This window comes from Lepus europaeus, chromosome 11, assembly GCF_033115175.1.
Source record: "Lepus europaeus isolate LE1 chromosome 11, mLepTim1.pri, whole genome shotgun sequence".
Classification (NCBI taxonomy): Eukaryota; Metazoa; Chordata; class Mammalia; order Lagomorpha; family Leporidae; genus Lepus; species Lepus europaeus.
Genome location: NC_084837.1, coordinates 38266663 through 38284222, shown reverse-complemented (window position 1 = coordinate 38284222; position 17560 = coordinate 38266663). Strand labels below are relative to the sequence as shown.

Sequence of the window (17560 nt, the reverse complement as noted above, 5' to 3'; positions counted from 1 at the left end):
CAACTTGGCTGCTGTCTTAGGTATTGTGGAAAGATAACTATAGGAATGGATTTATGTGCATAATTCTTTTTTCTGCCCACAAGCATCATAGACTGGAAAGAAATAATCTATGTACTGAACAGTTGCCAGGCAGTGTTTCACACAGTAATGCAGGAAAAATTTGAACTCCATACATCATCATGAATGTTGACATGCCCTTGAATCTGGCTTTTCACACTATCTGCAAACAGAGCCACACGTTCACGCTCTATAATTCAACTTCTCTCTTTCTTCCTTCTATCAGAATAAGCACAGAATACAGCACTTTTATTTTGACTTTATATTGGCCTTCCATAATATAATTATGTTTAAATGTTTGTTGATTGTCATAAAGTAAATAATCATTCAACTTTATGGTATCATGAAAACCTAATTGCTTTCTATTAGATTATTAAGCTCCTAGGATAAAGTGTACATTTAGTGATATTATCCAAATTCAGAATCAAACTCTGAACTAATTTTAAAAATCTCTATCTTTAAAGATTTTGGCATCAATTACACACATTTGCTATCTACTCATTGACCCTTAAAATCATAATCATAGAGCAAGCAAGAAGACAACTAATTATTCCTTTTTTGGTGTGAATACCTTTAATGATCAAATAGAGGTAAAACAGGCTTTTGCAATTTCCTAAAGGTTTAGTTGAATATTTTGGGGGTGAGAATGATTATGTTCATATGTAATGTAGACAAAAATGACAGAGCAGAAGGAAAACCTGTGCCCCAGCACACATCAGAGGCAAATCCTATAGACCTCAAGGGAAGGAAAACATAACCCTTTAGCCAAACAATAACTTTGAAGTAGATTTCAAAGTGGAGAGAAAAACTGGGAAACAATTCACACAAGATTTTGCTCCTGGGGAGAAATTCACATTTTCCAGGCTGATCGAAAGCATGCAAGTGAAACACCATTTGGCTTTGCACAACTGATAGAAGATTTTTAGTTCTCACACATTTATAGCTAAAAAACAATGGAGTTACTGGGGAGAAAGGTCCTGTAAGGACAACAAGCTACAAAGTCACACTTTTGGCAAGACTGGCTATGCAAACCATCTCCAACAGAGAAATCCTTGGGCAAACTTAATCCTAAACCCAAGTGATTACAAGCCAGAATGACTCTTTGCTTGGGTTTAATTTGAAGGACAGAGGGAAATTTGGGTCTATCCTGATTTTATCTGAACATGTTTTTACACCCATTGAACCAAACCAGAGCATGACAAAGCTGTGATTACTTTGCTCCCCACAGAAGGTCAATTATATTTAAATTAGAGACTAGTTTTCTTTATTCATTGTGAATTTTAAGATGCTAGCCAAGAGTCCAGTATTGGAATTGAAGGAAGTGTGGCAGAGATTATAGTCTCTGACTGATACAGTGGCCTCCATTAAAAAGTGGAGGCAGGACAACACACTATTGAAATACTTTCTACAGAATTTGGAAGGATATGAGGCAGTATCAGGGACCAAATTAACCATGACTTTTACATTTTCAGAATAGTTTATAGCTACTCTGGGTGAGGAGGTATATTTTGTGGGGAACATGTTTCTGACTGACTAGAGAATCACACTAGGCCATCACAGCAGGGAAAACAAGGGTAGGGACAGCCAACACAGCACCTCCCATGACTGGGGAATCCTGATGAAAATCGCACTTGGGGCTCCAGGGCTGCAGTTCCTGTCATGCAGCCGCCAAGAACCCAACAGAAGGTATTTTTGCTCTTAGCCAGTACTGCACTTGGAACTCAGCTTGAGGGGCCTTTGCCTAGACCTTCATGCTTCAGAGGGCCCATTTTGACCCTCCACCAATCATGACCAGCCCACATGGCCAAGAAATATCTCCCTACATCCCACTACTCCTTCTATATCATGCTCTATGTACCTGAGACTGGGGCCGTCCTTATGTTGCAACTTTATCACTCTATCATTTCCTAAAAAATATTAAGTTTAACGTTGGCCGAGACTGTGGTCCCAGGCTGTCTTTCTTTGCAGAGCCCCTCTCAGCTGCAACAACTTCTTGGAAAATTTCATGTTTAAAAGACAACATTGATATCTCTGTCGGGCTGAAGAAATAGAAAAATGTAAACTAACTTGTGTAGGATTCCATGGTGGTTCATGTCCAACACATGGGTAGAAAGGCTGGGCAGCGGACATGCTGCCTGAGAATCTCACACTATTCAAAGGACAACGAGGATTATCTACCCATAAAAGAAGCCTCTATGGGGAACTTGCTCTGCTCATCTTACAGGTGTTTCAAAGTCAGATGATCATTCTGCATACAATCCATCAATTTAATATGCTAACACAACTGGTAACTGTAATCGACTGAAAGGATTGGACAAGAGCTTAGGTCACAACCTTCCATGCTAAGTGACTGTGAGGGCTTGACAAGGATGTATGTTAACTTCATGCAGCTATTCCAGATGAAGAATGTCTTGATTGTGGCAGAATTCTTCCCAAAGTGGCATCAAATGTTTTTAGTTTCATCTTGAACTTGTGCTGCTATGTACTACTTATTTACAGCAAACAGCCACCCAGGTACTGGCATTTATGATAGTGACTCACATCTGAGTTTAAAGACTTTATCATCAGGAACTTTATGCGGGCTGCCAGTCCTTATGCCCTGGATAAAGAATTCAGGCTCTGGGGATTATACTGGTACCAAAGAATGACCCAAGGTGGCTGAAGGGAGAAGACTGACCATCATTCAGTAAGGTACTTTTGTTTCCACAATCCTAGTCAGCTATGATAACTCAGTATTAATTGGGACAGTTATTTCCAGATACATCTGTGTCCACTTAAACATAAGGATTTATAAGATAAACTTCTCTATAGAAATAGTTATTGTTGATTGAATGCCTACTATTTGCCAGGCTCTGTGTTTAAGACCTTTGCATGTCACATTTAAATTCTCATAAAAAGCATATTGTAATAATAAACACTGATATTTATCAAGCCATCACTATATACCAGATTGCACTGACAGCTTTGAATTTAAGCCCCCATTATTTATATTTTGAAAAGCTTGAGAAGAATTGGAATTAATTCTTTAAATGTCTGGTAGAATTCAGCAGTGAAGCTGTCTGGTCCAGGGCTTTTCTTTTTGGAAGGGTCTTTATTACTGATTCAATCTCTATCTTGGTTATTGCTCTGTTCAGGTTTTCTATGTTTTCATGACTCAATTTTGGTAGATTGTATGTGTCTAGGAATCTATCGGTTTCTTCTAAATTTTCCAATTTGTCAGCATATAGCTCTTTGTAGTAATTCCTGATGATTCTTCTTATTTCTGTGGTATCTGTTATATTTCCTTTTTCATCTCTGATTTTATTTATTTTTAATTTTTATTTTTTTTAAGATTGATTTTATTTATTTGAAGACAGAGTTACAGAGAGAGGTAGAGACAGGTCTTCCATCCGCTGGTTCACTCCCCAGATGGCTATGGAGCCAGGAGCTTCTTCCAGGTCTCCCACATGGGTGCAGGGCCCCAAGGACTTGGGCCATCTTCTACTGCTATCCCAGGCCACAATAGAGAGCTGGATTGAAAGGGGAGCAGCCGGGACTAGAACCAGCATATGTATGGGATGCCGGCACCTCAGGCCAGGGCTTTAACCCGCTACGCCACAGCGCCGGCCCCCATCATCTCTGATTTTATTGATTCGAGTTTTCGCCCTCTTTTTTTTTTTTTTTTTTTTTGGTTAGTTTGGCCAATGGTGTATCAATTTTATTTTTTCAAAAGACTAGCTCTTCATTTCACTGATCTTTCATTTTTTTTGTTTAAATTTTATTTCTTCTATCATTTTAATTACTTCTTTCCTCCTGCTAATTTTGGGTTTGGTTTGTTGTTGTTTTTCCAGGTCCTTGAGATGCATTGATAGCTCATTTATTTGGTACCTTTCCAATTTGTTCATGTAGGCACCAATTACTATAAATTTTCCTCTTAACAATGCTTTTGTTGTATCCCATATGTTTTTTTTTTTTTTTTTTTTTTTTTTTTTTTTTTTTTTTACAGGCAGAGTGGATAGTGAAAGAGAGAGAGACAGAGAGAAAGGTCTTCCTTTTTGCCGTTGGTTCACCCTCCAATGGCCGCTGTGGCCAGCGTACTGCACTGATCTGAAGCCAGGAGCCAGGTGCTTCTCCTGGTCTCCCATGCGGGTGCAGGGCCCAAGCACTTGGGCCATCCTCCACTGCCTTCCTGGGCCATAGCAGAGAGCTGGCCTGGAAGAGGGGCAACTGGGATAGAATCCGGCGCCCCGACTGGGACTAGAACCTGGTGTGCCGGCGCCGAAAGGTGGAGGATTAGCTTGTTGAGCCACAGTGCTGGCTTGTTTTGATATGATGTATTATTGTCTTCAAATTTTCCATAAATTTCTTGATTTCTCTTTTGATTTCTTCTATGACCCACTGTTTATTCAGGAATATGTTTTTCAGTCTCCACATGCTTGCATATGATCTAGAGATTCTTGAGTTGTTAATTTCCAGCTTCAATCCATTGTGGTCAGAGAAGATGCATGGTATGATTTTGATATTTTTTAATTTGCTAAGACTTGCTTTATGGCCTAGCATATGGTATCCTAGAGAAAGTTCCATACACTGATGAGAAGAATGTGTATTCTGCAACTAAGGGGTAAAAGGTTCTGTAGATATCAGTTAGGTCCATTTGGTCCACAGTGTTGATTAGCAATATTGTTTCTTTATTGATTTTCTGTCTAGTTGATTTGTCCATTGATGAAAGTGGAGTGTTGAAGTTCCCCATTACTACTCTATTGGAGTCTATGTCTCCCTTTAGATCCATTAACATTTCTTTTAGATACAGAGACCTATAATTGGGTGTGTATACATTTATTATAGTCACATCCTCCTGTTGAATTGATCCCTTAATCATTACATAGTGGTCTTCTTTGTCTCTTTTAAGAGTTTTTATGCTAAAGTCTATTATGAGTGATATTAGGATGGCAACACCTGCACTTTTTTCTTTCTGTTAACATGGAATATCTTTTTCCATCCTTTCACTTTGTTTGCATGTGTCTTTGTTGGTGAGATGTGTAGGCAGCAATGGATGGGTCTTGTTCTTTAATCCATTCAGCCTGTCTGTATCTTTTTTTTTTTTTTTTTGACAGGCAGAGGCAGAGTTAGACAGTGAGAGAGAGAGTGACAGAAAGGTCTTCCTTCTGTTGGTTCACCCCCCAAATGGCTGCTATGGCTGGTGCACTGCACCAATCTGAAGCCAGGAGCCAGGTGCTTCCTTGCCATCCTCCACTGCCTTCCCGGGCCACAGCAGAGAGCTAGACTGGAAGAGGAGCAACTGGGACAGAATCCAGTGCCCCGACCAGGACTAGAACCTGGGGTGCTGGCGCCACATGAGGATTAGCCTAGTGAGCCACAGCGCCGGCACAGTCTGTATTTTTTTATTTTTTTTATTTTTATTTATTTTTTTTATTTTTGACAGGCAGAGTGGACAGTGAGAGAGAGACAGAGAGAAAGGTCTTCCTTTTGCCGTTGGTTCACCCTCCAATGGCTGCCGCGGTAGGCACGCTGCGGCCGGCGCACCGCGCTGATCTGATGGCAGGAGCCAGGTGCTTCTCCTGGTCTCCCATGGGGTGCAGGGCCCAAGCACTTGGGCCATCCTCCACTGTACTCCCTGGCCACAGCAGAGAGCTGGCTTGGAAGAGGGGCAACCAGGACAGGATCGGTGCCCCGACCGGGACTAGAACCCAGTGTGCCAGCGCCGCAAGGCGGAGGATTAGCCTAGTGAGCCGCGGCGCCGGCCCAGTCTGTATCTTTTAACTGGAGAGTTAAGGCCTTTTCCATACAAGGTGACAATTGATAAGTAATGACTTGGCCCTGCCATTTTCTCATAAATATTCCTATTGTTTACTTTGGATTTCTTTTGTACTTTTACTAGGGGATTTTCTGCCTTCACATTCTTTCATAATGATGGCTAACTTTCTGTGTGTAGCTCGTCTGTAAGTATCTTTTGTAAGGCTGGATGAGTGGTGACAAATTCTTTTAATTTTTGTTATGGAAGGTCTTTATTTCACCTTCATTCATAAACAAGAGCTTTGCAGGGTACAGAATTCTGGGTTGACAGCTGTTTTCTTTCTTTTTTTTAAAGATTTATTTATTTATTTGAAAAATCAGAGTTACACAGAGTGAGAAGGAGAGGCAGAGACAGAAAGAGGTCTTCCATCCACTGGATCACTACCCCATTGGCTGCAACAGCCAGAGATGTGCCAATATGAAGCCAGGAGCCAGGAGCTTCTTCTGGGTCTCCCACATGGGTGCAGGGGCCCAAGGACTTGTGCCATCTTCCACTGCTTTCCCAGGCCATAGCAGAGAACTGGATCAGAAGTGGAGCAGCCAGGACTTGAACTAGTGCCCATATGGGATGCCGGCACTATAAGTGACAGCTTTACCTGCTACACCACAGCATTGGCCCCAACAGTAGTTTTCTTTTAAGAACTGAAGTATATCTCACCATTCCCTTCTAGCCCATAGGATTTCTGATGAGAAGTCAGCTGTGGGTCTAATTAGAGATCCTCTGATAGCAATTGGGCATTTCTCTCCTGCACATTTTAGAATCTTTAATGTATTACTGTGAAAAGTTTGACTACACTGTGTCATGGTGAAGATCTTTTCTGGTCATGTCTGTTAGGAGTTCTATATGCTTCCTCTACTTGGACACCCCTTTCTTCAAATTGGGGAAGTTTTCTGTAACTATTTCACTAAATAGACCTTTTAGGCCATTCTCTCTTTCCACATTTTCAGGAACTCCTAAGACCTGTATATTGGGTCATCTGATAATATCCCATAAATCTCCAACATTGTTTTTAAGTTTTCTATTTTCTTCTTCTTCTTCTTCTTCTTCTTTTTTTTTTTTTTTTTGGTCTGACTGTAAGATTTCCAAAGATTTGTCTTTTAGTTTGGATATTCTTTCTTCTGCCTTACCAAGTCTGCTGTTAAGTCTTTCCACCACATTTTTAATTTAATCTATCAAATTCTTCACTTCCAATATTTCATTTTGATTTCTCTTTAAAATCTCAATTTCATGGGAAAAATTTCCGTTCATGTCATGTATCATTTTCCTTAGTTCTTGGATTTGCTTCTATTGCTTTTGAGTAATCCTATGATTAATTTTTGAATTCTATTTCCAATATTTCCTCAATCTCTTCATCTTCACATTCTAATACTGAAATGTTTTTGTGTTCCTTTGTGGGGAGGTCATGGTGTCTTTCTTATTCTTGTTTCTTGAATTTCCGTGTTTTCCTTTAGGTATATTTGTAGAGTTGATTTTTATTTTTTTTCTCTAAGGTCTTTCATCTTTGAGCTATGCCTCTGTGGCTTAGTGGAATGTTTGCACTTTCAGTGAACACTAAGAGGTGTGTGGTGGGTGTGTCCAGGGAGCTCTGGTCAGTGCTCCAGTGTGGAGCGAATATCCAGGGTAACACCCAAGTTGGGCGTGGTAGATCTCAATGTCCAGGTGTTAGCCCCCAGTGTATTCAACACTCATTCATGCCACCATATGAACCACACAAATGATCTGCGCAGTCCTCACTGTGAGCACAGTTCCCACTGCAATAATCTGCTATAGGCAACCAAGAAGCTCTGGGCATGTGGAACCACACTCAGTGATTGCTCAGACTTTCAGCTACACCCTGCACTCTTTCATGTAACCACCGAGTCCCTGTGGTCTCCAGTACACAGTGTCTGGGATATTAGGATAATGAACTGCTTACTACTGTTTTATTAATGAAGTGACCTCAAGTCAAGGTAATACTGTTCAAGGTAATACTGTGAAAAGCATGATGGAAACTTGGGTGTGTCTCTTCCCAAACTCTATGCCTACTGTGCCAGTTCTCCAACTGCCTTTCTGTTCTAGATAGCTCTTATTACATATGTTATTCAATTTGCACACAACATTTAAACTTCATTAGAAATTAGAGAATATGGGGCCAGCATTGTGGTATAGTGGGGTAAGCTGCCTCTTGTGATGTCAGCATCCCAGTGTGGGCACTGATTTGAGTCCTGGTTGCTCTACTTCCAATACAACTCCCTGATGATGCACCTGGGAGAGTACTTGGGCCCCTTAACCTATGTGAGAGACCTGGAAGGAACTCCTGGCTTTGGCCTGGCCCAAACTTGGCTGATGTGGACATTTGGGAAGTGAACCAGTGGATGGAAGATCTCTCTCTCTCTCTCTCTGTCTCTTCCTTTCTCTCTCTCTTACTCTGCCTTTTAAATAAATAAATAAATCTTAAAAAAAGGAAATTAGAGACCAGGAAAAATATGGGGTAGGGAGTCCCTGCTACAATAAATTAAACCATGGAACCCAAATTATGCAAGGCCAAGTCCCAAGCTGAGTTAGCAAGTCATTTCCACACAATCTGCTAAGATTTTCCTGAGGGTGGGGCTTAAATCCTGGCAAAGCCTTTATAAGCATTTCTTTTGAATTATATATTTTTATTTATACCATTCTGTATTTTCTGAATTTTCTACAATGTGCAGCCACTGCTTTCTAAAGTAAATGTTCATAGACAATATATGAATATATCTCATCTAAATGTTCAACTAGACTAAGCCCTTAAACTCTTACCTTCTCCTCTTCCATTTTGACCTCTTCTTTAGAAGTAAACATAGTATAAATTTAGTATGAATTCCTGTAGACATGCACTGTCCTATATGGAAGTCCCTACCCATAAGTGGCTATTGAGAACTTGAAATGCCCTAGTTGAGGTGTGCTGTAAGTATAAAATATGATTAAATATTAAATTAAATATAAATTAAATATCAGATTAAATATTAGATTAAAATAGATTAGAAATTTTAGTGTTCAAAAGGACACAAATAAATATTAGATTAAAAACTTTAGTATGCAAAAGGATACAAATATCTCCTATAATTTTTTATTTGATTACATGATGAAGTGAAAAATTATGAAGGCAGGGATGGGCATTGTGGCACAGTGGTTTAAGCTACTAATTAGAATATCTGCATCCTGTATCAGACAGCTGATTCCAGTATTGGGTACTCTGCTTCCAATTCAGACTCCTCTGGGGCATCCTAGTGCAGATGATGGCTTGATTGCTGAGGACTTTGCTACCTACATGGGAGAATCTAGTGAAATTCTGCGCTGCTGGCTTTGGCCTGGCCCAGTCCTGGCTATTGCAGACATTTGGAGAGTAAACCAGTGAATGGAAAATCTTTTTCTGTCTCTCTATCACTCTGCCTTTAAGGTAGACAAAAATACATACATACATACATATATATATTTAAAAAGAAAAGAAAATCTGTGGAGATAGTAAAAAGATCAGTGGTTGCTGGAGATTAAGGGAGAGAGGAATAAACAGGTGAAATACATAGGGTGGTGAAATCACGATGTATGATACTATCATGGTGATACATGTCACCAATTTGTCCAAGCCTGTAGACCATGTAACAGCAAGAGTGAACCCCAATGTGAACTATGAACTTTGGATGATAAGGACATGTCAATGTAGGGCCATCGATTGTAACAAATGTACTATTCTAGTTTGGATGTTGATATGGGGAAGGATATCCATTATAGGGGCAAGATGTTTATGGGAAATTTCTGTAGTTTTCATTCAATTTTCCTGTGAACCTAAAATTGCTCCAAAAATAAAGTCTTTAAAAATGGCAGGGATAGGTGTTGTGGTGCAGTACATTAAGCCACTATTTGGAATGGTTGCATCCCATGTCAGAATGTCAGTTCAAGTCCTGGCCACTCCGAATTTCCAATCCAGGTTCCTAATAAAGTGCCTGGAAGGCAGCAGAAGGTGGCACAAGTACCTGGCTCCTGGCTTGGGCCTGGCCCGCCCCTGGCTGCTAAGGACATTTGGGGAGTGAATCAGCAGACAGAAGATCTCTCTATGTCTCTTCCCCTATCTCTGTCACATCAAATAAATGAACAAATCCTTAAAACAAAACCTATTTTTAACATCTTGTGTTAAATAAAATGTAGTATTAAATTAATTTAACCTGTTTCTTTTTAAATGTTGCTATTAGAAAATATGGCTCACATTATATATGCCTACATTTATTTATTTATTTGAGAGGTAGCAGTGGGAAGAGTGCCCCCTTATCCACTAACTTACTCTCTAAATATCTACAACAGCTCCAGGCCATGCCAGGGTCAAAGCCAGGAACTGGGAACCCAATCCAGGGCAGCAGGAATGCAATCATAAGAGCCATCATTTTTTGCCTCCCAGTGTCTGTACTAGCAGGAAGGAGGCAGAGTCAGGAGCCAGAGCCAGGCATTGAACCCAGTCTCTCTGATACAGGGCTAAGGTATCTTGACTGGCATCTTTACTGTGAGGCTAAATGCCTAAACTCACATTATATTTCTATTGGACAGCATTGCTCTAAAGATCACTTTTAGTGCATTTATACACTTACATGAAATACATATACAGACAGTTTTTTGGTGTTCTTTTTGTTTTTTTATTTTTTTGTGTCTGTTTACTACTAATTCCTCTATTTATCATTTTTTAAAATTTATTTATTTGGCAGGTAGAGTTATAGACAGTGAGAGAGAGACAGAGAGAAAGGTCTTCCTTCCGTTGGTTCACTCTCCAAATGGCTGCTACCACTGGAGCTGCACTGATCCGAAGCCAGGAGCCAGGTGCTTCTTCCTGGTCTCCCATGCAGGTGCAGGGACCCAAGCACTTAGGCCATCCTTCACTGCTTTCCCAGGCCACAGCAGAGAGCTAGACTGGAAGAGGAGCAACCAGGACTAGAACCGGTGCCCATATGGGATGCCAGTGCCGCAGGCGGAGGATCAACCAAGTGAGCCACGGCGCCAGCCCTGTTGTTGTTCTTTTTTAAACACAAATGTGTATTACTTTTGTACTTGGTTAAGTTTTTAAGTAGAATCTTTGAAGGCAATAGGAATTAAATTAATTACTTTCTTCCTCCTTTCCTTTTCCTCTTCCTTCTCTTCCCTTTTGTATTTGACAATCCACAAAGCCTTAGTTTGAAGGATGCAATAGTAATTCTTGGCCATACACATGCTGAAGTGAGCACACCTAATATTTGAATTAAATCAACACAGTACAGATTAACAAAAGTGTATCCCCCCCTTGTTGGAGAGAACAAAGTGCTAGTCACTGGAGGAGGGTTTTGGCATTAATGAGTCTAGAGAAAAGACCTATGAAACACTGGCGAAAATGATCAATAATTCTTTTCGAAACAAATAGGCCCATTTTTAAAATCATTATCATTATCTTTCTTTTTATTTTTATTATTATTTTTTTAAAATTAAAAAAAAAATTTTGACAGGCAGAGTGGACAGTGAGAGAGAGAGACAGAGAGAAAGGTCTTCCTTTGCCGTTGGTTCACCCTCCAATGGCCGCCATGGCCGGCGCTGCGCTGCTCCGAAGGCAGGAGCCAGGTGCTTCTTCTGGTCTCCCATGGGGTGCAGGGCCCAAGCACTTGGGCCATCCTCCACTGCACTCCCGGGCCATAGCAGAGAGCTGGCCTGGAAGAGGGGCAACCGGGACAGAATCTGGCGCCCCGACCAGGACTAGAACCTGGTGTGCCGGCGCCGCTAGGCGGAGGATTAGCCTGTTGAGCCACGGCGCCGGCCCTATCGTTATCTTTCTTTCAGGCATTTTATTTTGCATGGTTGCATTACTTGATGTAATCCCTGTTAACTACTTTGCCTATACAGTGCCCATCAGAGAACTGGCTCAGTTCAGCAACTAGCACATTACCATAATTAAATGTTAATATGTATGATCTATGTGATCACTACTTTGTTAAGTTCTGACTTGTTGCATTAATATTTAAAACACTTTATAATATACCTCCTAGATTTTATTTTAAGTAAATATCTGACAATGCCCATTGCAGTGGATTCTGTAAGAGCAATGATTCCACCCCCCACACACTCCCACCCACCCCCGCCAAACAAACAAACAAACAAACAAAAAGCCAAGCACCCTCTCTCCACTGCTTAAAACATAGCTGAATTTATGGAAACAACCTGCACAGACTGCACTCGTGCAAATGAAGTGGGAGCACACACACATGCAGTACATTCCTGAATTGGGTGGGAATAGTGTTTATCATGGTCTGGAAAGATCTTAGCGCATGCAAAACGTTAGCAGCTCTTACTTGGGCTCAGTGTAGAACCTCCTTGAGGGCAGAGGAGAGAAAAGAACAGTAGGCGTGAGCAGAGGCTCTGTGATAACGCTTACTATTTTTCGTTCCTGTGAGTGCACCTTGGTGCTCTGTCCATTTTCATCCCTGTGGTTAAATACTGTTTGGATAGAAGACTGCAATCAAAGGCCTGTTTAATCCTTTGCCTACTAATTGCTGCCCCAAGACAAGCTTCCTAATGAGTAAAATGGGGCATTGGATGGGGAATCTTCCAGCTGATAATTCTTCTAATCTAACAAGCCAAGTTTTCCCATGAACAGATTCCATAGGTACTAGCTTTAATGCTCCACATTGATCGGACATTTGAAAAATGTTTATTTTCATCTCCCTGCTTCCTCATCATCTTTTTCCTTCATTCAAGATAGAATAGAATGAGAAACGAAAAAAAAAAAAGAACTAGTGGAATACAGATTTTTCAATTGTTTCAAAAGTGTTTAACATCACTATAATTAAGATAACTTTTTGAAACTTAAAAAGTAATTCTCCCTGAATTAGGATTGACTTCTTCTGAGTAGATACCAGTTGCTGCAGCAGCCCAAAGCTGGCCCCCGGGTCTTGGCAGCTACAGGTGAGTAGAGCCCCCTCTTCCCCTAAATCCTTGCCCAAGAAGCTGTCAGGAAGCTCTCAGACAGTATCAGCAGGCAGGAAGTGGGTTGGGGGTGAGAGAGTCTCCACCCATTGGCAGCTGCTTAAGTAGTAGGCAGGGGGAAATTTTCTACAGAAAAACCAGGTCAGCAGATACCCCAAACCAACTCATACCACATGCTGCCCAGTTGTGGAATTAAATTAAAATGCTAAGAAAAAGACCTGGGATGCCAACCTCTTGTTTTCCCTGTACCTTCTGCTTGGCACCCAAAAGAATAAAACAGGAACAGCTGTACTTGGTGGTTTAAAGGGAATTACCAGGCAACTGGAAGGTAGTGAAGGCAGCACACACAAGGGAAGCTGTCTCCATGGAACATCATGTACCAATGATTAAATGTCAAGACCCATCATTTTCCAAGTGGTGATGTCTACACAGGCTTAGCAACTTGCTCATTCAAATTTAACCAAAAGACAAGTTTGACAGATTATCAGAATCTTTCAGGCAGGGTAATGGGTGGAGTGGGAAAAGGAGTGAGGTAATTTTAAAAAATGACTTCATTTTTTGAAAAAGCACAATATTATCATCTCAGTGGTTTTGCTAGTCTATCCTAGTACAATGTGAAAGAGAAGTTTTGCCAAAAGTTGGAAAAAGTTACCAAGTAAGTCATTATAGATTACCTTACAGCTCAAAACCAAAAATGTCTAAACACGTGTTTGTCCATCAGATCTTAATGCTTTCCTGGTGTAAGATACTTGACTTTTTTTAATAATACTTCCCTCAGGATGATTTACCAGGGCTTTAATAAGAGGATAAGAGCTGGTTCCATAATTTTCTATGTATACATAAAAGCAATCTTTCCATTCTCTCAACAACAGGAAAACATCAGTTACCTCTGAAAATGTGTTCCGATTGGCTTGCAAGCCAACTTTTACTACCTCAAAAGGGTTAACCACGATGGCTTCTGTGAGTCCAGATCCCAGTCCAGCAATGGCAAATGTCTAGAAAAAATGAAATCAATCAATACTTTCGAGCAAGTCACTGTGTGCCACAGGGTTAAGCATTCTATTCCTTACATTGTGGAGCCACAGTTATGATGAGATTGGGAAAACCTACATAAACGCACCATATACCATTACACCCAGCTGCAGTTCTCGATTAGATGCTGACAATTCACAAAGAAAAAATTACAGAAGCCATAAACCACATCCTAACAATTTCAAAATAAAATGTCAAAGCCCCATCAACAATGACTTTTTCCTTTAACAAAAAGTTTTTATGTTTTTGGATTTTTTGTTTTATGGATTTAAGGTGCATATGAAAATAGCTGCATATATAACAATGAAAAGAGAGTTTGAACTGTAACAGGAGAGCTTCATTTTTAGCAGATTATCTAGTAATACTTACTGAGTGCATAAAGAAACTCAAGGAGCAGGACCACAAATAAAATGTTTATAAAAATGAAATTTCAGATAAAAAAGCATATCTGGAGATTTAAATGTATGGTCATGTTCATAGAGTCATTATTCTAGAAAATTAATAAAAATTACTTTTTATTCCTCTTTTCCCTATTTTGTTATAAAAACTGGTAATTGCCCTGTTCTTCTGTATCTAAAAGCTGAGATGAGATTAGGTTGTTCTGAAGGGCTCAGCTCAGATCTAGAGCATTTAGCAAAGGGTCACTGTATATCAGGTTCTTATTTGCTATCTAATAAGGTTTCTGTAATGGGAAAGAACACTTTTATGGAATTTTCCTCAAAGTAGAATGTCAAAGAGTTTTAAAAGAAAGTATGTGTCAAAAACAACCACAACCATCAAAACGCACACACATCCGCAAAAAGCAGAAAAACAAAATGAAGCAAAACATCCAAAACAGGTGCTGGAAAAAAGAAATTCTTTAGTACGGAACCTCTAATTCTAGGAGAGAGGTGGCAGTGGCACTATATCCAATTAAGAGAAGAATAAAACCAATGAAAAATAAAGAACACAAAGCTGTTATTTAGGATTTCCAATATCTTCAAAATAGGAGACGAAAGTTGAGAAAAGAGAAAGGAATGCTGTCACCTTTGAGGGGAGGCAGAGTGGAACAAGGGCACAGTCTAGACCTGGGAGGTGTGGATCTACCTCTGGGTTCTGTCACTTATCAGCTATATGGCCAGAGCTGCTACGTATTGTATCTGTGCACAAGGGTGCTCAGCCAAGGCTGCCTGGAGGCCAAAATCTGCCTGCACCCCACTTTCCAAGCCAGAGCCCTGGAGAGCAGTCAGGAGAAAAGGGAACTTCTTCATAATTCAACAAAAATACCATGCATGCTTGCTGCAGCTCTTGGTGTAATGACCGAACCCTAGATAAGCAGCAGTGTTCTCATCTGTACAATGGAGACATTCATACCTAATTTTCCTGTCTCATAAAGTTATTATGAGGATCAAAATAATGTGTGAAAGCCCTTTGAAAAGTGTAATACAAACACCATTGTTGCACAATGAGAGAGGAAGAATGGGACTGTATATAGATCCTAGGAGAGAGGGACTAACTAATGTTGTTTTCCTTTTATTCCTCTTCATTAAGATCTGAAACATATTTGTGTAGGGTAACTGACCAAATATTTTCCTCATTTATCTCAGACTTCCATCATGGAAACCAAAAGCAGAAAAAAAGAAATATACTAGTCCCAAACTCTTCTGACTGGGAAAGCTAAAATCCAGATGTTCAGGTTTTTATTACTTACTATACGCAATCTTCCAAGTAATTCACTTTTTTTTTGTTCTTCTATAAAACTCAGCTACATTTGCTGTCAGAACTAGTGTTCAGCAGTCCCTTGTCAAAAGAATTGATCAGATATCAGCAGATCATGTTACGTAGATTGTTCCAGAGGCCTGTGTTTACTGTCAGGTTTCCAGCCTCCTAGGCTTTTCATGTGAGAGCACCATGGGACATTTAACGGCTGTTTAAGTGTCTAGCTGTATCAAAAAAGAAACTGGAATAAATGAGTTCAAGAAGAGGGAAGAACTGTACACAAGTACAGTTTGCATACGTTCGGTTAGAGTTGCTGGTATGGCCAAATGCCTTTCTGTTTCAATTCTCGGGAGTAGACAGTCCTGCCGTCTCCCACATGGTACCAAGGCCCAGCGGAACAGCCTGTTGGGCCTCCGGAGACCGTATTTTCTAGTCTTGTGCTTGGGAGTTTTTAATTCTCTTTTCCCAAGATGTTTCCAAAGTTAAGAATGCTATTAAGGGAAGACACTAAGCCATCAAAAACAGAATCTCAACCTAGTTTTGGGATTCTTGGCGTCACTGCTCCTTTCTAAGAGGCCATGCATTGCAGCCACCTTGTGTAGACAGGAGGGCAGACAGCAGATTTGCTCGTGTAACCGAAAGTGATCGTGTCGTGTCTCTTAATGGGATCCTTCCTGGACAGAGGGCACATATGCTTTTTGAAATAGCACATGCTTCTTGGACAATCTACTTGGCAGAGTAAATATTTTGAAATGAAAACTTGTAAAATACAGCTAGCCTTTGGCTTAAGAGGGTTCTTTGAATTTTTTTTTTTTAAAGTGTATCTTTTTTTTTTTGACAGGCAGAGTGGATAGTGAGAGAGAGAGACAGAGAGAAAGGTCTTCCTTTTTGCCGTTGGTTCACCCTCCAATGGCCGCTGTGGCCAGCGCATTGTGCTGATCCGAAGCCAGGAGCCAGGTGCTTCTCCTGGTCTCCCATGCGGGTGCAGGGCCCAAGCACTTGGGCCATCCTTCATTGCCTTCCCGGGCCATAGCAGAGAGCTGGCCTGGAAGAGGGGCAACCGGGATAGAATCTGGCGCCCCAACCGGGACTAGAACCCGGTGTGCCGGCGCCGCAAGGCGGAGGATTAGCCTGTTAAGCCACGGCACTGGCCTATGAATTTTTGATCTTTTCTCAGGCTAGCAAGATGTGTGGTATGATTATCTCTGATGCAGCCAGTATCAGTGAGTCTCAGTTCCTAGCAGGCCATGTGGTCATGAGGGCAAACCATCTATACTCCACAGTGTACTGTGTTGCTAAGCTATGAAGTTTTATAGGGTAGGTATAACAACTGCATTTTTAAATGCTTTTAAATAATTTTTATTTATTTATTTTCACTTTATTTGAAAGATAGACAGGTAGAGGCTAAGAGACAGACAAAAAGAGCTTCCGGGGCCAGTGCTGTGGTGTAGTGGGTAAAGCCACCGCCTGCAGTGCTGGCATCCCATATGGGCACCGGTTTGAGTTCCTACTGCTCCACTTCTGATCCAGCTCTCTGTTATGGCCTGGGAAAGCAGCAGAAGATGGCCCAAGTCCTTGGGCCCTGCATCTACATGGGAGACCTGAATGAAGCTCCTGGCTCCTGGCTTTGGATCAGTGCAGCTCTGTCCATTGTGGCCAAGTGGGGAGTGAACCAGCGGATGGAAGACCTCTCTCTCTCTCTCTCTCTACCTCTCCTCTCTCTGCATAACTCTGCCTTTCAAATAAATAAATAAATCTTAAAAAAAAAAAAAGAAAAGCTTCCATCTGCTGGTTCATTTCCCAACTGCCTCCAATAGCCAGAGCCAGGTCAGGGTGAAGCCAGGAGCTCGAAATTCCATCTAGGTCTCCCACATAGGTGGTAGAAACCCAACTGCTGGGTCACCATCCTCTGTCTCCTAAGATGCATTAGTATGAAATTGTAGAAGCAGAGCATCTGGGACTTGAACCTGCACTCATTCCAAGAGGCTACTTAACCCATTGTGCCACAGTGCTTGCCCTAGTAAATGTATTTTT

General features: G+C 40.9%; 1 protein-coding gene across 2 annotated transcripts in view; it reads right to left on the bottom strand.

Annotated features, from left to right (window-relative positions):
• The window catches only part of SLC25A21 (solute carrier family 25 member 21), a 536203-nt gene that overhangs the window by 35913 nt on the left and 482730 nt on the right, over positions 1–17560 (bottom strand). For both annotated transcript variants that reach the window (XM_062205252.1, XM_062205253.1), the window contains exon 6: positions 13684–13791. In XM_062205252.1, the coding sequence (XP_062061236.1) occupies positions 13684–13791 (108 nt within the window). The remainder of the gene's footprint in view (positions 1–13683; positions 13792–17560) is intronic.